The sequence below is a fragment of the Festucalex cinctus genome, chromosome 13 (assembly GCF_051991245.1).
Source record: "Festucalex cinctus isolate MCC-2025b chromosome 13, RoL_Fcin_1.0, whole genome shotgun sequence".
NCBI lineage: Eukaryota > Metazoa > Chordata > Actinopteri > Syngnathiformes > Syngnathidae > Festucalex > Festucalex cinctus.
Genome location: NC_135423.1, coordinates 19,086,915 through 19,110,731, shown reverse-complemented (window position 1 = coordinate 19,110,731; position 23,817 = coordinate 19,086,915). Strand labels below are relative to the sequence as shown.

General features: G+C 38.7%; 1 protein-coding gene across 2 annotated transcripts in view; it reads left to right on the top strand.

Moving 5' to 3' along the window:
• The first annotated feature begins 4,398 nt into the window (after positions 1-4,398).
• The window catches only part of hip1 (huntingtin interacting protein 1), a 41,347-nt gene continuing 21,928 nt past the window's right edge, over positions 4,399-23,817 (top strand). The window contains exons 1-2 of one of the 2 annotated variants that reach the window (XM_077541147.1): positions 4,399-4,696; positions 22,741-22,804. In XM_077541147.1, coding sequence (XP_077397273.1) covers positions 4,580-4,696; positions 22,741-22,804 — 181 coding nt within the window. In that variant the 5' untranslated portion in view covers positions 4,399-4,579. Of the gene's footprint in view, positions 4,697-12,443; positions 12,903-22,740; positions 22,805-23,817 lie in introns of those variants that run through there. The other variant, XM_077541148.1, reaches the window with a different exon arrangement.

Here is a 23,817-nt window from a genome sequence, read left to right as displayed (position 1 = left end):
ACAAAGCGAGCCCGATTTTGCTGCAATGTCTTTCACCATCACTTGCTCGCAAGCTGACAAGCGACTGTTACTAATCCTCGGCGCATCCCCGAATCGCGGCATCATAGCAACATGCTAACACAAAGCGATCGTTTAATGTTGCTACTAGGGCTGTTCGATTTTGCCTATCAAGAAAATCCCGGTTATTTTCTCTCAAACCCGATTTTACGATATCGATTATGATTTCTTTGTAAAATAAAAAATGACAAAAAGTATTGTCCGTCTTGTTGAAACCATACCATTTCCATACTACACATCTACTTTTGCCTGATTTATTAAAAACCCTTTAGATACTGCCTGTTTTTTTTTGTTTTTTGTTTTTTTTTGGGCTTTTTCTCTCAAGTAAAGCTCCGTTCCTCCGGTCTCAGAATCCGACACGGTTCAGGAGTTCGGTGATTTGAAAAACATGCATCACTACCTGTCTTCTGCTTCACTCTCATCTGACACACCGATTAGCCCTCCTCCATACTAGGGTTGCACGATATTGGAAAAACATGCGAAATGCGATATACTTGCCGAACGTAGCGATATCGATATTATTGCGATATTTAACATGTACCTAAAGAAATTACATTTTTATTATCTAATGAAAGAACAACATTTTTCATGCGACAAAATAAGCAACCTTCATGTAATCTTGGTTAATTAATTGTAATTATGTCTTGATAATTTTCAACTATTGCATGGCGATGCACATTTTAGTTAACATCTGACCGGTCAAATTCATATAAAATTCATAAAATTCTGTATAAAACTTATTGCATGCCTTAGCGATATGCATATTGCAAGGGCCAAAATCGTGATATCGATATTTTTTCGATATATTGTGCAGCCCTACTCCATACGATGGTAATCCACCAGCTGCCGTAACGTATTTGGTATCGGCGTAAAGCTCCGCTACTTTTGCTTTCAGAAGCCGTTGGAATTACGTTGCTAGTGCAAATGGTTCAGAAGTTACGGTGATTTGAAAAAACAAAAAAACTTTCCAGTTAGGTTGTATGAGGGCGGGTGGCCAGAGCTGTTGTTGTTTAGACTGCGCGCTCTTGGGAGGAAGTGGAAATGACACGGAAACTACGGTGGCTTAGATAAACCAAAAATAGTGTGGGGTTGAAAGTCAAAAGTGCTGATGTGATCGTTTTTAAAACCGTTTTAACTAGAAAAGCGATTACAGTTCAAAATCGATTTATCGAACAGCCGTAGTTGCTACATGCGTACTCGACACCAAATCAATTTTCACTGCAATTTGAAAACTAGAAACAGAACAAACCGGATTCTACCCAGCCACCTGGACACCTTGACAGAGCTGGAAGAACGTAGAGTACGGTCTTGTGAAATCGCCAAGTATGGTTTTCCTCAGAACGTCGCAAATGTTCTCCCTAAGAATGTGATTGTCTTTGTATATTTGCTCACCTGCACTGTTCAGACACAGGTCCAAGATGACGAGCAGTGTGGCGGGTACTGAAGCCCTCATGCTAACTGGACTCGTCTGTACAGCAGACAATCTAAGCGAGGATGATGCGGCGGCCGGTGTCGGGAAGCGTTTGAACTGTACCGCCAGCGCCTCAGGTCCCCTGGACACACCCACACACCGCGCATTTCAAAAGGAACTGATGATGCTGTTCGTGTGTTCTACTGGGCCTAGGAGAAGGAGCAGGGCAAATTGGCAACAATAAAGCATCCATCCACTTTCCGACCAAGGGTCGCATGGGTGCTGGAGCCCGACAGCCTGTCCGAGTAAATAAATCAAAATAACATCAAATAACGGCAGCATGTCAACTGCGTTCAAGCCAACTCATCAAAGCTTCAACATGTCAGGCAGAAATGACATCAGAGTTTTAGAACCATTTGCTTCACATGATGTCATTTGCTTTGACTTTGTGAGGATTTCACAGATTCCAAGTCTTTAAGGGCGAGCTAATCAATCAATGAGCATGCAATTGATTGAGGATGAGAAAATGTCAGAAAGGAGAAGGAACGATGATCCCAATCAACAACTTGACTCATGTCCACCTCCTGTCCAAGTGAGTTGTACCAGGACTTGAGCACAAACGTGTGCACACCCCATCTTAACGATTCACCCTGAGAACAATTGAGGGGAGAAAAACAACCCAAAGTCAAGTCATATCAAATTTATTTCTATACCTCTCAATCGCAAAAGAGTCTCAAAACCCAAAATTGACAAATATTAATGATCCTCCTGATCTTAACCACAAAAGGGCAAGGAAAAACTCCAAAAAGCCCATCAGGGGAAAAATAAGAAACCTTGAGAAGGGGCCCCTTCCAGAATGAATGATCAGGTTGAAATGGATGCCAAGTGGGCAACAACTGACACAATATGTGGTGCTGTACAGTACAATGCGAACTAGAATACTGTCGTGCACACGTGGAAATGTCGCAGGGTTTTTCCTGGCTCAAATTGAGGCAGAGGCGGTACCATCCTAACTATGGGCGACTACCGATACCAGGTATCAGTATCGGTGCCAATACCAGTCTTATTGTTAAGGCCCGGTCTGCCGTTTTCACTCAGGAAAAGGCGCTTTTTAAAAACAGGATTTAAACAAACAAACTACTTCTCAATTTACAGCTATGGGCTTCTCTTAGTGTCTGGTGGTGATTTTTTCCTAAACCCCCACCCCCCCAGCCTGTATTTTGCCATTTTGTGTTTGATATGTAAACAGCGGTACGGGGTGGGGGCTTAGGAAAAAATCACCACCAGACATTAAGAGAAGCCCATAGCTATAAATTGAGAAGTAGTGTGTTTGTTTAAATCCTGTATTTAAAAAGCGCCTTTTCCTGAGTGAAAACGGCAGACCGGGCCTTTACGGTATCGGTACTCGGGGCGACCCTCCTGCAGTCGTTTTACGAGCAGGAACTTCGGCAGGAAATTCGAAATTATATAAATACAATGTTACTGGCAACGAATCTAGCCAATTTTTCTGGTAGACAAAGCATTTTAAGTTACGGAACACAGAAATTTCTATTTTGAATTACTACTGCCAACTTGTTTTCTTTTTTTTAAATCACTCACACAAGCTTACTTCATGTAAGCCACACATGGGTCTCCCAGGCAGAGGATCAAACCAATGCCAACCGGTGCCAAAGGAAAGTGACGGTTCCACTCCTCCACGGTTCCACTCCTCCATGTCACATCAGGGTGGGAAATTCATACCAAAACTGTTGGCAGGAGGAGTACCTATTGTGAACAGCTAAGGTGTTAATCTACTACTGAGACGATGTTTCAGTAGTAAATGGTCAAATAAAAAAAAAAAGCAATTGTAGAGATATTTTTGGTCAAATTGTTACAAAGAACAGCTTTAAAGCTACTGAACGCAGAAAAAGCAATTTTGCGTCGCTACTGCCACCTGTTGATGAAAAATGAAACTCATAAATGGCCAAATTCAAAGGCTTTTTGGGAAGATATATTTTTGGCCAAATTGTTACATTGAGCAAGCAGCTTTAAGTGATGAAGATATTTTGAGAAGTGATGAGATTACCTATTTCAAAGGCCAAAAAAAACAACTTCATTTGTAGTTCTAAAAATATTTATGTTGTTTTGTTGTTTAAACACTGCGATTGGCTGGCGACCAGTTCAGGGTGTACCCTGCCTGCCCATAGCCAGCTGAAATAGGCTCCAGCACCCCCCGCGACCCTTGTGAGGAGTAAGCGGTTCAGAAAATGGTTGGATGGATGTTTAAACATCACCTTTTGCCTCTCCCAGTCCCACTATGTTATTCTGATGATACCATAAGATACTGACCAATGAGAGGAGCCTTTGGGCGGGAATTGTTGTGCTTCCAGCTGGTAGCTGCCAACGCTTGGACTGGGAGGAGTTTTTGCCCGTTGCTAGAGGGGAAAAATTCCAAGAGCGACACTGGTCAATAAATACACAAGCCTCCTTGGAGTTTATTTATAAAGTTCTAAATTTTCCACCGTATACTAATAAGTACATCTACATTGGGTTTATTTATTTATTTATTTTTTTTATTTTTTATTTTGAAGCGATCAGAGGTCGTACACATGTGGGTTACTGGCTGCAGGCAGCAATGCAATGCGCATGTGGGAAGTTGTTAAGTTACCAGAAGGTGGATACACACACTAGTTCCGTTTTGTCGGTCTGGCCTAACAAAATAAAACCGTTTTAAAATAGCATCATTTAAACTATAGACCCGATCGAACGAAAATTTATATTTTATTTTTCTTTGGCTATGATCATGTATCATATTGCAGTCACTACTTTTGTGCTAGCTGTAAAACAATGGACAGTGAGTGTTTACTTAAGCGAAATGATGGATGTATGTTTTTATTTTGAAATAACAAGGTAGAAGAAGCATTCATTCACTGCTGTGGAGATGTACTTGAACTGCTGCTGTCATTGACTGGGGGTGTTATTTACAGAGGCCAAATGGTCCGTTGAACGGAACGACGAGTCCAGTACAGCAATGGACTGCCCCCCGCCATAGTTAATGTAGTTTTCTTGTTTTTAAACTCGAGTTTCTTAACCGATCGTTTTTCTCTTGGCGTGTTTGGTCAGCCCGAGACGATGGATCGAGTGAAAAACTCCATGCAGCAAGTACCCAACGCCATCCCTAAAGTGATTCGACGCACCGGAGGCGCCAACAGTCTGGAGCTGGAGAAAGAAAACTTTGAGAGAGGGCAGGTATGTAATACAACAAACAACATATTTTCATGGCAGCTAGATGTGTTGTATAGTAATAGAGGCAAAACAAACGTGTCTGAATGAGAGAGGACCTATATCAAAAATGACCCCATGTTTTATATATGTGACATTGACATTATGCAGACTTTCTGCACTAAGCATGTCGGCGCTGTGTTCATTGTCAGTCACTGTGTGTGATCAGCAGATACCAGTGAGTACCCACAACAAAAGAGCTGTTGAAATGTAGGTCATTGGCCTTTCGAATTCAGATAATTGTACTGTTTAGCCTACCAGCTGGATACAAACCATGCAGGAGCTTTGTGTATGAATTTCCACCCTCACTACACTAAGGATCCATGCCAAGTCAGACCTGCATTATTATAAGGGCAATGAATGAACATGTGCTGTTGGGATGAAGATGCATAGCAACAACAAAGATCTGACTTGATCACGCATGCTCCCATTGAACATGCATGATTATGCTGCTGTTGTGTTATGGATCCTGCTGTTTCCTGCCTGACAGTCCCCCTCTTACCCTACCATCTCCCGCATAGCGCATACCAGGCACAGGGGGCAGGGGGGGTTAAGTAGGTCAAATGAATCAAGGCAGCCAAACTGCTGTGATGGTGCTGTCCCGATTATGGACATTACATTTGAATGTGAACAGCAGCTATCTAGTTAGCCTGCGTATAGTCTGTGTCATGCAGTTGACAACCCCCTTGCACACTTCTCTCAGGAAAGACAGCAGCAGCCAGGATTAGAAGGATTGTGTGTTCCAACTTCCAAGCCGCGCATGGTCACTAGGTCACTGTCAGGCTCCTACGTCATATTCCTTGGAAGTATATCCATACATTAATTTTCTACCATGTATCATGTTTAGGGTCATTGGTGAGGTGCAGTCTATCCACGCAACTTTGGGTGAGAGGCAGGATGCACGCTGCACTGACCACTCACCAATAACAGGGCTCATGCTGTATAGACGAACATTCACATCAGTGGGCGGTTCTCAGACTTCGAGTCAACCTAACATACATGTTTTTCACTACTGTTTGAAGAACCCAGAACATGGGACTGTGCGACAAATACAATGCTAAGCACATATTCTCAATAATGACCAATCACGGTTCAGCTTCAGAAAACAGCCGAGGCGTGATTTGTCATTATGTGAGCCTTGAGCAACTGTGATGTCATTTTCAGTCGACCGCGGCAAAATGGCCGCCTCCTGAGATGGATAAAAATGGCTGGACATTGCCGTTTAATTCATACTCAACAGATAAAATATTAAGCAGAATACCGTGTTTAGAGTAGTCGGGCTTCATTGAACATATTTAAAGAACATTTTTGGGCTGACTTAAACTTCAAGATGCCTAAATAAAAAGCTAGTGCACCCTGTGAGTCATAGTGAGAGAAGAAAGTACAACACAAATTGGATGAGGCATATTATGATGAGGAGCCTGTTCTTCGAAAGGGATCAGCATCCATTTTCTGCACATGTTTCAGATACGTTCTGTTAAACAAGATAATAGCATGTTTATTCAGTTAACTCTTTGTCAATTTGAAATTCTTGGGTGAATTGCATTTTCAAAAATAATTTATTCTAAAATGATAATCCATTCATTGTGTGGAAACTGCATATATTGTTTCTTGAAAAATAGTGCTGTAATAATACAGATGTTCATCCTAACATGGTAAAAATATTGATTAAAAATAATCATGATTATAATTTTGGCCCCAATCCTGCAGTCCTATGTGCATGTTTAATTTTTTGCTTCCTGGTTGATTTTTGACTCGGTAGCTGAGTCAAGTGATGGCAGGAATCAATGAATCCACTTTTTTTCTTGGCAGAGGATCAACAAGAGATAATCCATCTGTTTTGTTCTAAAGCCGCCTAAATCTGTTGTGTAGTCGATTTAACCTCTTTTGTTGTAAACCAAATAAATCTGTGTGGTTTAGAGCTCTGCGTTGCCTGCCATTGGAGGAAGCATGGTGATTTTATGAAGAGTTTCTCATTGCTTACAAATTCTCTACATGGAAGAAACATAGTCAAATTTTAACAGGTCCAAATCACAACTATTGTTTGATATACAGCATAGGCATTTGAACTGTAGTTGACATGACAGAATAGTGAACAATAGCTGCTTGTGTCCATCAATTTAAATACAAAACTGTTCTGCATTGTTTGTCTGGTGTGCAAGCCCACACTGGGATTGGCAGTGTCATGACTGACTGTCAGTTGGGCTCCTTGTTAATCATTTCTATTTCCTTTTCGACTTGCATGTTTTGTCACACAAGTTAGATTAATTGGTTATTGTTTATCTTTTCTAGCAAAGAAAGGTAAAATGGTTTGATTTGCATTAACAATCTTAACTAACTTGATTGATCTTTCTCAAGATAGAAATATTCAAACTTACTTGAGACGTGCAGCAAATTGTTTTCTTATTTAACTTAAATACAATATTATGAATTTGTACACCGGCCGGGCTACAAGTTTGTTTATACAGCTATTTATGAAATTGTGCAATTTTGGAACCACTTTCCTGTCACTTAGACTAAGCGGGGCAAACTACCAGTGAGTGCTTTAAGTCCTCTCTGTCACTATGTGTCCAGTGTCCGCATGGGGTATAAGAATGGATGAGGGTGGCAAGATGGCGCACAGTGCATGATTTTAACAACCTGTTTGGCCTCATTATGGCAGCTGACTCTTCACTTTAGTATTTGGATGTTAACCGGAAAGAGGTTTGTCTCAGACATATTTTTATGGTCAGTGTGGATTTACTATTGCGTCTGTGAGTTTGTAAGTATAGGCATGTGTTGTTACTGCTTTGTTTGTTGTTTTGCTGGAGTTGTCTATAGTCACTCGTAGATTTCCCCATGAGCTATTTTTTTATTTGGGAACTAGTGTAGGTAGTAATCTTTGGATACATAAACCATAATTAAAGCTTGTGGAAATTCTTCTGGGACATGAGTTCTGCTGCTGGGGTACGCAGTGTGAACCACTAACTGACATCATCACATTGTGTGTTGCAAAATCAAGGCCTTAAAATTAGACTAGCAGCCTCCTCAGTCTCATTATTCAAGCAGTTACTCACTTGCTGTGGTAAATAAGCATGTGTGCTTTGGCTGGTTGTGATATCTGCATACCGTTCCCTCTTTAGCACAGTAAGGTGCTATGTTATGGCTGTGAGGCCATGGGAGCAACATTTTTAGGTCTCCAAATATCTAGCATATCCCCAACATAACTCTCATTTCTCATTCACAACAATGCGTACATATGACACTACATTAATTTAAAAATCGTACCGATCATAGTAACTGAACAGGAAATTTGGTAGTGAAATAACTAAATACCTACGAATTGGACAGTTCTCAGCCGTTCACCAACTTTCTTGATTTAATCTGCAATTTAACACTTACAAGACAAAATATGAACATGTAAGTAAAACTTAAAAAAAAAAAAAAATCATCTTCTCAAGTTTATTGCAAGATATTAAATAAATACAGTAACTACCTGCAAGTGACTGATGAATGTCATCTCTTTGATCTCTAGCTCTTTGAACACGCATTCTCTCAGCGTGGTAGTTTAGGGTGTCAAAGTGAATTTCCGGACACACGTGTTGCTGGCAGCAAACAAGTTCTGGTGGGCAAAACCTTGCACTGTTTTAACAACAGTATTTTGTTGTTGAAAATTGCTAAACTTAACTAGCATCCTACGTCATATTCTGGCCAAAAGTAGAATCCTGTTCGGTTCTTGAAACGCAAAAATGTAAAAGTGCTGTTTTCCTTGCCTCTACCTCTCTGACACAATGACATCAATTTCAGGAGTTGTTTAATTTCTTGTGGGTGTGGTTTATGCAGATTTAAAATTATGGACATGACCCCATCAATTAGAGTGAATTCCGACTTTTTAACATAATGCACAGTGCTGAGAGAAAATTGGCTGATGCACGCACATCATGAATCCGAATGTGATTTTGCATGCTGTAGACCTGCACGATGGGCAGAGTAAGAACATTTTTGCACATATTAGTTAATATCTACTCTGGACTCTTCGTGTGTTTATGTCCGGTAAATCAAAATCCAGTAAGGTAACAGATGGATAACCCATGTACACGCAGAAAGCGAGCGTGAAAGAACAAACTCTAAATGTACTGAGACAGCAGAAACTGCAAGCAGTGATGTTGGCCTCATTGCACTGACTGGACACAGAATAAAAGCGTTGGGCAGTGGCAGGTCAGTTTGTGCAACAAAGTGCGCTGATGAGTCCCTGGTGACAGTAACAATGGCTTTGCCTTGCTTATTGTTTGTACTTGTCATCTGTGCTTGACACTACTGTAAAGCACAAAACTAGAAAGTTACTCCTGTCCCAAATGTTTTCCTCATGTGTAACAGGAGTTAAAGGTCACACTACATCTCTGTTCTGTCCAGTCGAAGTTTCAGTTCAGTCAGTATATAGACCATCGGTGTCCAAGCTATGGCCTGGAAATTATTTGCAGCAGCACATAATGTATATAAATATTAACATTTGACCTGGCCCGTGTCATTTGCCGGCATTGTACTTACTTAATTTATACACTAGGTGTCAACTAAGAAAAAAAAAAAGTCTGAACTTGATTCTCACATCCTTGTTTTCAACCAATGCAGATTATTTGGTAACATAATACACAAAGGTCAGCCGAGCACAGAATTCTCTCGTTTTGTCTTATAATTTAGAGGTAGGATTCTGTCGTTCTTAAGTGCAGAGTTGGATCTATCGTAGTGGGCTGCTGGCCAGCTTAAAATTGTGAAAAATCCTTAGCTTTTTTTCTTATTATTTACTGGCAGATTTTTGTATTTTTATTTTTTATAAGCCTTTTTTAAATAAATTTATATAACAATATATAATTGTTTAGCCGTTTTTTCCTTTAATGAATTGATTTTAGCATGTTAAATAAATAAATGGTGAAGTAATCCCTTCAATTTTTTTGTATATATCTCTTTGAAGGTAAAGTTTGTAAGCCACTGGTAGACAGTTATGAATTAATCTATTTATTTAAAAAAAAAAAAAAAAAAAAGAGAGAGAAAAGAAAACTGTGATGCTTTGTCTGATATTGTTTTTGGGATGAGCAGTTATTTGCCCTTTAGAAGATTATTATTATTATTATTATTATTATTATTATTATTATTATTATTATTATTATTATTATTATGCTGATATCCAAACGGACTGTCAGTACTCAACCACATCATAATACTCTGCTATTACCTATTTGCAGATAAGGTGAATTTAACTGGAATAGTTTACTTCCTGCCAAGTGTTTGTCAGAGGACTTCACAATCCACTGGGTTTATTGTAGGCAGGCACAACATATGCTATTTTGGTTTGGCAGCCTGGCTAAAAGCGTTTAAGTATTTTTATTTGATTTTATCAAAGACATCTTTTCATTTGTTCTTTATTTCTTTCTTGTGAATCATGCTATCTAAAAAAAAAAAACTGACATCAACAATAATGTTCTTGGACAGCTTGTCTTATTTTTCCTTCTGTGGATTCTGCCTGATACCTTTGACTGTAATGTTAAAATCATGTTACTATTTAGTATTTGTTGTCACTATTGTTGGACTTTGCTTCAGTGCTGATAGGGAGCGATAGTTGAGGGAAAACATCTCTCTGTGTAGGAATATACAGTGTATTTTAAAAGTCTACACACCCCTGCGCAAATGCCTGGTAGACCACAGTTAGACCATGATAAATCATTTCAAGAATGTCCAATCATGAGAATTATAACTTATACAATTCAGTACAAAAATAATTAAACTTTTCAAGAGGGTAAATTCACATTCAAATATAAATTTCCAAGACATTAAATAAAATATGTAACACAGTGAAGAGAGTCATTATCAAGTGGAGAAAGTATATCACAATGTTGAGACCCTAACAAGAACTGGATATCCCTTCAAAACTGATAAAAAGATGAGGGGAAAAAATGGTCATTAAGACTGCCAAAAGGCAGACAGCAACATTGAAGTAGCTGCAAGAATTAGGCTACTGGCAAATATCAACTGTTTTGTCCATGTGAAAACAATCTCCCACCTTTTTAATATGGCTAGGCTACGGAGTTTGGCGGCAAAATGGAAGCCAATCTTAAAAATAAAATATGCAAGTCTGGCTCTATTTTGCAAAAACATACTTGAAATATCCCAAGCCAATGTGGGAAAATGTGTTGCAATCCGATGAAACCAAGGTTGAACCTTTTGGCCCTCATTCTGAAAATCATGTCTGGCACATACAACATTGCTTATCGCCAAAAGAATATCATACCTACAGTGGGGCAGTTTTGGTGGATTTTGGGCTGTTTTTCTCTGAGAGGGGGGGGGGGGGGGGGTAATGAACAGTTTGAAATAGCAATCAGTCAGTGTTAAAACAAAACCATCAGGCTTTGACAAGAAAGCAAAAGAAACAACAAAAAGTGTCAGGAAAATACTAGAACATGTGATCTTTTCGGGGCTTAATCAGAGGTGTTTAAATAGTGGCAGGTTGTGTGCTGACTCCCATTTAACATGGGTTGAATTAATTCTGAACACAGCCACGTCACCAGTTATAAGGAAAGCCATATTTGGCAGGTCTGTAAAGGCATGTTTTAAATAATATTTTAACATATTTATCGACTAATCAAATGAGGACTAATTGTGGAAAACATCTATCGGGAATCGAACTGTCAAACAGGTGTGTTAAGCAAACAAATGTGTACCCCTTATTGAGGCTTGGCCGTTTGTGTCTTGCAAAAAAAAAAAGCCAAAAGTAAGGAAAACGCATAAGTAAATCAAGTCTAATGGATAAACTGACCTTGTGAGGTTCAGCAGATCATGTACTTTATATGGCAAAAATGGTCAGTGGAAATGCCCTTGGTGAAGGCCCCTCGTCGTACCAGGAAGTGAGGAGAGACAGTGGAAAAGAAGCTGCATTGTCTTGAACCAGTGTGGTGTTGATGTTGTGTTGCTTAGAGATACTGTGCACCACATGCTATGGATCATCCGATGGGTAGTAAAAATGTATATAAAACAAGTAACTTCCACAATGAGTGTGAGTGTGATGCACTGGTATGGTGCGCGGATGTGCACGCTTACTAGTGAGCAAACCTGAAAATGTATTCAAAGTTTAATCATTATTTAAAACAATCATGATGTGGAAATTCAGGATTTTTATGAGTTGGCCAGGCTAAAATGGAGTTTGAAAATGTGCTTGGCCATTACATTTGACTTTTGATTAAACCAGTTAGGCCCAGCAAACAGAGATTACGCACTTATTTGCCCTGGGGAAAAAATACCATGGCATTTTTTCCAAGTTGAGGATCTCAGAGAATCCAGATGGGGGCATCAGTTACCAAGAGTTGCTCTAAATTGATGCTATGAATTGAGTTTTTTGTTCCCAAAGCTTGTTCTTCTACACAAACAACCATCCAACACACAGACAGATATGTCATCCCTGCTAACATTCCCGTTACAGACCTCATACTTTTGGGCTGCCTTTAAAAAAAAAATAAAAAAAAAATGCGTGCAGAAATCACATTTATGCTCAACAACAGCCTTTTGAGTTCACATTTTTGTGAGGATTAGGAGATGTTGTATATCTTTCTGGGACAGTTTACAGTCTACAGGTAAGGAGGAGGAGGATCATTCTTTCTCCGGAAGCTTGTTTTGGAAGGAAACTTACCCCCCTCCGTCCCCTCACCCCCTCAATTCTTTGCAGGACCCCTGGTGGGCCCCGGAACCCCGTTTGAGAACCTCCGGGTTTGAGCCATCCTACTCCGCAGTCTCCTGTGCTGCTATTGTCTCAAATAGAAGCGGACTATTTGCAAAATAAAGCTAACACAAGAGCCTCGCTGCAAGCTGTGTCGAGACATGTTGGCGAGCGGGATGTGAAATTTGCTTGTTTTAGCGGCGGTCCTCCAGTCGCGGACACTTCAGTTTCTCCGCGGTCGCATGTTGCGTGGAGCTCGCGGAGAGCGAGAGCGAGCAGGAACGCCGAAGGAAGGAAGGAAGGAAGTGGGGACCGGGAGGCATTTTAATACCAAAACGGGACACATGTTGAGCTAACGTCGCGCTCCTCCACCTCCCCCCTTCTTCTCCCAAACACATTTGTTGCCTCCCCGCTCCTCGCGTTTGGATCAAGCCAGCGGATCTTCGGCCCACCGCTGTAGGGAGGGAAAGGACCATGGATCTCAGTAAAATTGTAAGTGCTCAAAGGTAGCCTACATGCATTTTCATGATATTATAAGCTGCAATAGAACGGCGTTGTTTTAGGGGTTGGTGGGCTGGTGTGGAAGAAGTCGTAGAAGGTATTTTCATTGCAAGTAGTGACTTGTTGTCTACGTGTGGCTAAATGTCCCAATGAGAAGTTGTGTACTGTATTTTGATTATGGGAGGAAAGGCATGGGGGTGTTTATCATGGAAGGTTGACCCACTGCAAAAATCATCACATCATTACAATCATGAGCCAAACAGCAGCACAGAGCAACCTTTGTTATTAACGCATTATTATGATCTTCTTTTGCTTATTGAACTGTTTTGGGGAAAAGAGTCAAATACATTTGCTTAAAGTGTCCAGCTTTTGATGTGAGGACCGATCCTGTCACAACTACAAAGTAATGGACAGAATAGTACAGCAAATGATTTATTTTGAGTACAGTATGTGATTAGGAAAATCAACACCTTAAGTGCCGACAAGTTCTAACTTGTTTTAAGACTAATCTAGAACTATCATGCTGTATGTGCTGGTTTAAATATTCCACAACGATACACCAGATAGATTCAAGATTTTTACTGCAGAAATAGCGGCTTTATTAAGCAATCAAATTCTTTGAGTTCCCTACAGCAGTTCAGAATAGCATTTTAGTGTAAGCTTAAGAAAAATAAAGCATGCTATTACGTACAAAATAATGCATTGTAATTTGAAGATGTGGTGCACTATTCACACACACAAAAAAAGACTGACTTCCATGATTCGTGTCAGTAAATGATGCGATGGAGACAAGTAGGCCGTGGTCCGAATACACTGGAGCAGGTGCATGGAAGAAACAAGACCGGCCTTTCATTGGAAGCATGTCTTGGATATGCACTTGTAGGAGTGGGGGAGGTGAACATACACCTAGAACACACCTTCTTTATCCTTGTCAAAGAGGGTTATTGCTAATGTAGCTGAGCAGATGATAAGAGTTCAAATTTGAAAAGTAACATCATGCTTAAGCCTTTCAGACCCGTTGTTGTTGTTGATGATTTTTTTCCTGCTGGGCAGCATTTTTGCTTTACCTGATTTTGACTTGTTTGGTTTTTTTCCCACATAAGAACATGGAAAAACATTTTGGGGTTATTTCATGTTTTTGTTATATTGGACGCCAGGATAGTATGGCTGTAACATGCAAACTTACCAAGCTTATTTTATGTAACATTTTTAACATGAACGTCATAGAAATCAACTTGCGATTGTGATTGGTTAGCTCGGATCTAATCATGAACCAGGAGTGTTGACATCATCCAAATTATGTTTAGACGTGCAAATTTCAACTCAACTGTAATCTTCTATGGTCCGAAGGGGTTAATTTGATAGCTAATTAAAAAAATAGTTTTGCGGGCTAAACCTTTAGTGACAATATGAAGTGTGAAACACGCCCGTCTCCTGTGATGGCGATTGTAGTTATTGGGAAAGAGTTTAGTCAATCTACTGCAATTCTCAAGGTTGTTCCTTGTGATTATCTGTGTTGAGCTTGTTGAGCTTGTCTAGAGATGGTGTGGAATGAAAACAAGCCCAACAAATAGTTGTTGCACATGCTACAAGCTGTGTTCGCAACTCCCGTTTGGTTTTGGCATGGGGGTCATCAACATGGTGCCCTCGGGAAACAGGTAGCCCCTAAGGACCACCTGAGTAACCTGTGGGCCTACTCTAAAAATAGCTCACCAACAATGAGACACACTGTAATATTCATATTAATCTGTTCCTTCCTATTAAATCATTGTTCATAATTGTTGTGAAAAATCATGAACATTGGTCAATGTCTTCACTTGGATGAATATATAGTCAACACCAAGTACGAAGAGTCCGAAAGTTTCCAGGACTGGTGTCACAAATGATTTATATCCGAAGTACAAGTATTCCCCTTTGTAGTGATCCACCTGCAGTCTTAGGAACTTTCTCAGCCTTCTCTGCCACGACTCACCGGGGCCCAATGCAGCTCCATCATCACGGCAGGCTTAACCCCAGCATTTTATTAGTCCAGCGGCCCACCAGGCTTTCCTTGCTCCCCACCATGCATGCTGTTGATGTCGTGACGGTGAATTGCTATGGGCTGTTGGGAGTTTTTTTTCCTAAACAAACTCAGCTGGTGAACCTACACATTAGTATTCCGGAATAGTATTTTCACAGAAGTGCTAATTCATTACAGGTTTTATCTAGAGCTGTTAAAGTTAAATCAACAAGTAATCGATTATCAAATTAATCGACAACTATTGAGTAATCGTTTGGAGCCATTTTTCTTTTATTTAAAATTGTCTAAATCCTCTGATTTCAGCCTATCAACAGTAATTGTTTGCCAATGAGTCCTTCATGAAAGATGACTGATTATCTTCTAAGTTAACAAAAATAAAATATTTGCAAATGCAGTCTTCTCTCATTTATAGCAGATTTTTTATTTTTTTTATTTTTTTTTTTACAGCGTGCTTTTTCATTTATTTTAACAACGTGCTTTTTTGGGGGGGTTATTTTTTATTTGTTGGTCTTTGCGCAGCCATGTCTCTTGAACCCTTTGTCCGACTGGGGACATACTGGCACCCGCGGCTTCGTCTCGACGAGACCTTTCCAACGGTGTCTGCCACATCGCTCCACGACTTTGCCTTCCGGAGATAGAGAATATATACTGTGCTGTATAACAAGTAAAAAAAAAAAAAAAAAGTACTTTTAATGGGAAAAAAACTACTGTAAATTAATAAGAAACCATACATCATGAATGAAAAAGCATTCTTAATAAAGTACTGTAACAATCATACGAAACAAAAAAAAACATAAATGCTAAAAATGTATAGTGTGCTGTATACTGAAATAAATAAATAAATAAAAAACATACTTTTAATGAAAAACATGATGAATTAAAAAGCATTCATAATAATAAACTAAAAATCATATCAAAATGAAAAAAAACATATATATTAGGGGTGTGAATTGCCTAGTACCTGACGATTCGATTCGTATCACGATTCACAGGTCACGATTCGATTCGATACCGATTAATCCCGATACGAATGGTCACGATTCGATACCGATTAATCCCGATACGAATTTATAAGTCGATTGTTGCGATTTTTTTCCATTCAAATTTAGAAAATACTATCAGTAAATTTGTACATGTACACTGTAAGATTTGTATGAATATATTTATCTAAAACTTGAGGCTTATAACCGTGAGCCACTGTACACAAACAGTTTGCAATCTGTTTCACATTTGAACAGCATTAAAATAAAAATATTAAGGCTTAATGTGCCGTTCATATAACATTCTTCCATGCTCAAGGTGTGAATCCTAAAAAAAAAATAAAAAAAAATAAATAAATAAAAAATAAAAATAAAAATAAAAAAAATAAATAAAAAAAAAATAAATAAAAAAATCGATTCTGCCGATTATTGAATCGATTCGAGAATCGCGCGATGTAGTATCGCGATATATCGCCGAATCGATTTTTTTTTAGCACCCCTAATATATATATATATTAAATCAAAATATATACTGTGCTATATACTATAAGTAAATAACAAAAAGCATACTTTTAATGGGAAAAATTAATGTAAATAAAAAAAGAACATATGATGAATGAAAAAGGATTTATAATAAAGTAAAAATCATACAAAAACAGGAAAAAAAAACAAAAAATATATATATAATTAACAGGAATTAAAAAAATAAAAAATAGCGCTGATTTCCATTACTATCCGTGATAAACGAGGGAACACTGTAACCGCTTTTATTTTGGAAAACAATGACCGACCCCGGTAACATCAACACCCCCCCCCCCCCCCTTTTTTTTTTTCTTCTTGAAATCACTATATGAAGTCCAAAATAAACACCAATCGCTGGTTAATCAACAGTTACCAGAGGGAAAAAAATGCTTGTGTAATACACTTTAATGCAAAATTAAAATTAATCTGGTTAGTCGATTAATCGATTGATTAATCAATTCTAAAAATGTTCGATAGTCACAGCACTAGTTTTATCGATGTTACATCATATCTTTCACACTTGCTGGGTGGTAATTGGTCACAAAATAATTCCAATCATTTCCTGCGGGAAGACACACCCACACTGGGAGTCTGTGATGGATGGCCGCACGTGATGAGTGGCGGGTGCATTGACAAAGTGGCCTGAGCAGCTTCATTGAGCTGCACAGATGTTCGTTTTTATGATGTGTCCACATGACATCAGCAGTACTCCCAGTAGTAGAGCTTTAAGAGCCGAGGCTTTACTCGAGGCTGAGGAAAGACATCCCGTAAGGAGGGGCTTGTAAACATGCCATGGGGGTGTCGGTTTAAGGGTTTAATTATGCCGGATTCCGGCCTTCAGCACGTTTATCTATCTTTAACTAGCTTATGCTTCTATCTTCAACTTCTGTTTCCCACATTTGACTTCCTTTAAATGTTTTCATGCCTTTTTAATAGGCTTTTAAGAGACATTTGTAATCCACTGTGCCCCTGCATAGCCAGATTTTTAAACGGGTTACGTGAGCTCCCAGTAGATAATTCCCTCCAGACTTCACGTTAGCCAGGCTAGAATTTACGTTGTGATAAGGTCTAAATCAACATAGCATGTTAGTTCCTGATGTATACAGACTTTCCTGTTAATAATGGCCACAGAGAGTGGTGAGTTTTTGCAAGCTCAATTCAGTTTGGTGAAGCTGACGGTTTTTCCACTACCTTCCTCTCCTCAGTGGCAGCCTTTCAAGAGGTGTGGAGTGACGTTCGAGAAGAACGGATGTTTGTGTCGGATGCAACAAGTAAAATGGTCCTTACACAGGCAACACAGTGGATTCTTGTTCAGAGGAATGACTTTTAAATGGAGTGGTGTTGAATTTGGAAATGCACCTCAGTCACACATTGATTTTTCTATTTATTTATTTTTCTTATGTTTTTGTAACTCTTTTAGTTGCTGTTGTAAACTTTTGACGATGACGCATGTTTTTGAGAGTCATATTCTGCGAGGTTTTAATGGCCATGCATGTTGTAACAGGGAGATGGGTGTGTTATGTTTTAAAAAGAATGGCTTTAATTTTAAGACAGCCTGCCAAATTTAGTTTTGGTCTAATTTGATTGTAGTATAAAGGAGATACAGAATTGCTCATGTTGTTTTACAGAGGACATTTTTAAAGCAATGTCCATGTTTATGTTGTTTATACAATGTTTTATGAAACAAATCTTTGTGCAGTTTTGCAAAGCTATTCGCCCTTTTTTGTATGGTATATTTAATGATATTCAGTTAATACTTTGGTACCCACCTGAAGCATCTGCAAGCAGTGTGAGAGGGATAGAAGGAATACAGTGTTTCACTCTGCTGATCCTGCCACTGTCTGGGGGGATTTAACACACTTTTTAGCTTGGGAAGTGGAGCAGTGTATTTTTCAGCAGAAGCTCAACAGGAAATAGGCTGTTCTGGGTGTGCCAAGACAGGAAGCATGACAGAGCACTTGCAAAACCTTTTGACTACCATTTGTTTGTTACCAGATCCAAAACAGCTGATTCGAAAAAGTCAGAATTGGTGTCATTTGTTGAAGATGTGTATAGCTCAAGTTCACCTCAAGGCAGTTCATTGGTTGCCTCTATAGCACTATAATTTAATTTGTGCATTTACACAATATGAATCACTCAAGAATGCATCATGCACCTTCATAATCATCCATCTACTGTTTATCCATTCATTTTGTATACCTCTTATTGTCATTAGGGTTGCAGGTGAGCTGGACTGGAGCCTAACCACATTTGTTAATCACATGGTTCTAAATCTAGGATTGCCAAATTTTCCTTTTCATTTTTATTCAATTTGCCACTGTCACTAAAATTGTAGTTTTTTTTGTTTTTTTTAAGATTCAATAGCAACTAAAATATTCCAGTGAGCTGTTGTTTATCCACAATCATTGTTAGTATTTGAGGATATCAATTTCCCATGGTTTGAATCAGTCATCACAATTGCACAATAGACTGATTTTGAGGGAAAGAAGAGACTTTTGAACATCTTAACTGCAGTTATTTATCTTCCCACTTATCTAGATTCTGGACTTTACCTGGAGGGCAATTGTCCACACCTCCAGTCAGTGGTACTCATTTTCAGACTGGAGTTTCAGGGCCGAGACCGGCCCACATTACTTCACAATGTTTTAATTAAGATGGACAATTTAATCCTTATTAGTATATCAGTCTAAAATAGACTGAATTTGATCACAAATCTGGGGTAAGACATTTTCTACTAAACAAGGCAGATTTAGCAAATGTTAAGACAGCAAGATTAAGGCAGCTCCAGTCCACTCCATTTCCTGTTTGTGCTCTTATTTTGAAACCTATTTACACCGCTTCCAGTGAACTACTCACGCAAACTATATGATCGCCACACAGCAGCAGTAATCGGAGGAGGCTTTCCCATCATGCTTTGTTGCCATGACAAGTAACACTTGTGGTCTGTTTTACGCTTCATGATGTTATTTTGTGCAGACAAGGTATAATGTAGATACAGTAAATTATTGCTACTTTTGATATTAATTACTGTAGCTTGGTGACACACTTGGTAAGAAACGTAGTGCCAATCTGTGCTATATATATATATATATATATATATATATATATATATTTTATATATTTTATATATTTTATATATATATATTTTCATGCCATGCACCTGAAAACACTTCTATCCCTTTGAAATTCTACAAAATATTCTGTGGCATTCCTATAAAAGATGGCTACTGAGTTGTTTAAGTAGGCAGAAGATGCTTCCTCCCAGTACAGCTAGCCTACAGCATATCAATGCCCTGCTTTTTTATGCTCAATCAAGTCTTGCTAGAGCCAAGTTAACATGCCTTAAACAGTTGGTTCTACAAATGTGATTTGAAAAAATAATGTAAAAGATGTGACGTCACTTAGAAAGTCATTTGTATCATTTTTGTAATTCTTGAGTTAGTTTTTCAAATGTGTAAGGAAAAAAATGAAGGCATGCTGGAGTCTTAAAAGAATGTAGATAAACTAAGTTAACCACAGTATATCCTCTCTCTTCATCACCAAAAACCTCACCTCTGACTGGACTGAAACGAGTCCTCGTCATTTCTGCCTGGATACCCGTTGAGATAGTCCTAGTCACGCTAACGGCAGTATGCGTGACAGTACACGGGGCTGTGAGAAACCAAATTTCAAAATAAACCTTATATTACAAAGTAGTATATGTAGATCAATGCATTGTGACGCATTTATTTTGAAGTTGTTCCCGGAAGCGTGTCATCGCTGGTACTAAGGGCTGACGTCATGTTCCTCTTTTTGGAATTTGTGAACAACGGCAATATAAATGCACCAAACTGTTGGGCCAGACGTCAGTAACACAACTTAGTCCTGCAGTCACGTTCAAGCTCCAAGTAAGAGCGCGAAGACATAATTATGCTGGCATTGTATTGTACGGCACCTGTTGCCAGTGTTTAGCGGTTACTGCTAGCTAACAGCAGCAAGCTAGCCGCGCTAGCTCGCAACGGTAAAGTGCTCCAGCCGTCCGATTACTTTTCAGGCGTAAATACTACAGCCCGTAGACAGCTGTAGGCTCCAACGTACTTGTGACCTCGTGTGGATCAGCAGTTCAGAAATGTATTGATTGACTGTGCACACTTTGATGCTGACAGCCTGACTAATTTGCCGTTCCTACTGATCACTTATTAACAAACCAGGCTTACTCAAATGTGCTATTTATTTAGCCGACAAAAATCGCTGTTGTGGGCCTGGCGTCACTTTAGTTCCATTGAATAAAATGTATGGGGAGAGATTTGTCCAAAATCTCACTGTTTCAGAGGAAAGTAGTTTGCTGACAAGCTTGTTGATTAGTTGATTATACAAAAATTAAAACCAGTTGGTTGTTAATGTTATTGCATGCAAATGTGTTTTTTGTCTTCTGTATTTATACTTGTTCTTTAGCCAAGAAAGTAGGCTATATACTGTACAGATACAGTATGTATTTATTTCTATCCAAATACCTGATTATTTGCTAGAATTTTCAGTAGGATATCCGAATACCAAAACATTTGATAGCTGCAACTACGGATGCACAATAATGCTATTTTCAACCGATACCGATAAACCAATAATTTAAAGTGCAAAATTAACTTAAATACAAATATACTTTAGAGTCTTACTATAAGTCTAACAAATACATTGAAACATTGTATAAACTTTGCACAATGTTTCAATGTATGTAAAGCACCATGAAGCTGAAATTTATTGACATGAGCCACAACCACAATAGATGGACCAACTATAATTATTGCTGGATTTCTTTATTTTCTGTATGAAATCAAATTGCCGATAATTATCGGAAGATTTCTCTATTATCTGGTTTATCTGTTTGACATCAAATTGGTCGATAATTCCCGATATTTATCAGCCACCGATATTATCGTGCATCCCTAGCTGCAGCCCTAATAATATTAGTTTTTGAGTTGTTTTTAGGCACGCCTACACAAGTTCTTTCACCAACCACCCCTGTCAAAACTCGCTTGCAAATTTTTGTTAATATAAATAATATCTATTATTCTATATTCTCTTTGGTCCAAAATGAGCTTATTTAATATTAGTTTTATTTGTCTTAATATTTTCAAATGTTTGAACATATTTTCTTGTTTTAAACAAAATAATCGTTTTGAATAATCGTGATTTCAATTATTACCAAAATATTCGTGATTATTTTTTTCCATAATCGAGCAGACCTACCTCTGACTGTCTCTCTCTCTCTCTCTCTCTCTCTCTCTCTCTCTCTCTCTCTCGCTCTCTCTCTCTCTCTCTCTCTCTCTCTCTCACTCTCTCTCTCTCGCTCTCTCTCTCTCTCTCTCTCTCTCACTCTCTCTCTCACTCTCTCTCTCTCTCTCTCTCTCTCTCTCTCTCTCGCTCTCTCTCTCTCTCTCGGATTTGTCAGTCGCTTTCAATGTGAGGAGCTAATTGACTATTGATGCCAGCTAGCGTCCTCAGCCAATTCAAGGAGTCCTGGGCAGCTGCCCCTCTCTTTCAACCCAAAGTACAAAGTGTCACTGTGGACTAACTGGGTCATCCTCTTGTGGGAAGCAGTTGCAGCGGGATTTTAAATAGGAGATGAACATGTATTCAGAATTGAAACATGCAAAAGACATGAAATCTCAAGTAGTAATAGAAGGTATTTGTGTATAAGCTGATGGTGTACTGAGCTTGCTCCTCCACTTGTGATCATTGTGGTTAACTTCCTGATCTGACTGCTCGCATACTGGCACAGGCAGACTCAGGACATCTGTGGGAAGCGAGATTATGAAACAAGCCTCCCGTGCTCTCCTGACCCCAACTAAATGTAAATTGACAGAATGCCATTTGTGATTTATTTTCACTTGTCATTTTGCAGTCTTTAAAAAAAAAAAATCTTGTCGAGAGACCAGAAACTTGCATGGAATTATATGTGTGGGCTCACCATACTAAATTGAATGTTTTTTGATCTTATATCTTATTTTAGACAGCTACTACTGTACGATTGAGTCGGGTTAACTGTCTCATATGTTTAGACTGTTTGCTGTCAGCCTCCCATAATCATCAAATAAAGAGAAGAGCTCAGTCGGGCCTCTCAGCTGCTCCCGTGAATACCAACTGGACAGAAAATAGGTCAATCACCTTCACTCAAACTTGACTGGCTCTCATTCGCTGGGCAGCTTGAAAAGGGGAAACACTTTTGTGAAGTGTGTCAAGTAGTGAAATAAAACACTTTGAAATGTTTGAAAAAATATATATATATATATCTTGGCTGATTTTTTATTTCCGTTCCTCTTCCTTACAGGCAGTCAGCATCAACAAGGCCATCAACACACAGGAGGTTGCTGTCAAAGAGAAGCATGCCAGGAATATCCTCATATTTTGTCTGTAGACATAAGTGCGTGTGTTTTTGCGTGTGAAATTGCCATTCCCATGTGACGTGTGTTCTCCAGTTGAGGTTATGTTAGTGCAAGATCAAAACAAGTAACTAAGGGTAGCCTCATCTGTGCTGAAGCTAATTTAATCCTATGGGATACAAAATAGAAAGCGAGACAGTCGGCACAGTTCTGTATTTCCTTTACAGTCATGTAGAGCCTCTTAAGATTCAAGTTAGTGAAATAGATTCTAACGTTATTGTCTGTTTGGGTGAACAGATGGACAAAATGAAAGTTCTTGGATTTTTTCCAGGAACTATTTTCTTGTTTGTGTTGTGTCCCAAACAAATAACAGGGAACCAAGTACTGCAATCATCAGTCAGTAGAGTGGACCCCCGCTATTTGCAGGGGAAACTAACTGAGCGGAATAACGAATTCCTATGAATAATTGACATTCCCCTAAAAGTGATTATAATTGCCTATATTGATAGTTTAAACCATGAAAATACCACAAACTATAACCTCAAAACACTTTAATAGCATTTCAAACACTTTTAGATCACTGTATCTTAAAAATACAGTACAGTTAATAGCCAACAGCTAAGCACAGTTACTGTGTCAGTGCAGTCTGTAAAACAAACATTTACTGCTTAGTGGGTCACTGAGTCCGACCAACATCGCAATGGTAGTAGGGCTGGGTTTAAAAAAATTGAATAATCAGTAATGAATAGATTTTTTTTTTCCCTTTTTGAGCCTGATGTTGATTCATAAAATTATGAATTGATTATTTTAATATATATTTTTTCCTGTAAATTCATAAGAAATAGAATTTTAAAGGCCAATTTTTTTTGTATCTTATTGTTTTCTTGAAATTTACTGTTCATGTGAATTTAAAAGTACCTGTATTTACTTACATTTCCGAAAGACCTGAATTAATTACATTTTTAAAGGGGCATGATGCAACTTAAGGCTCAAATTGAAGTGTTAAAATAATCATATTTTTCACC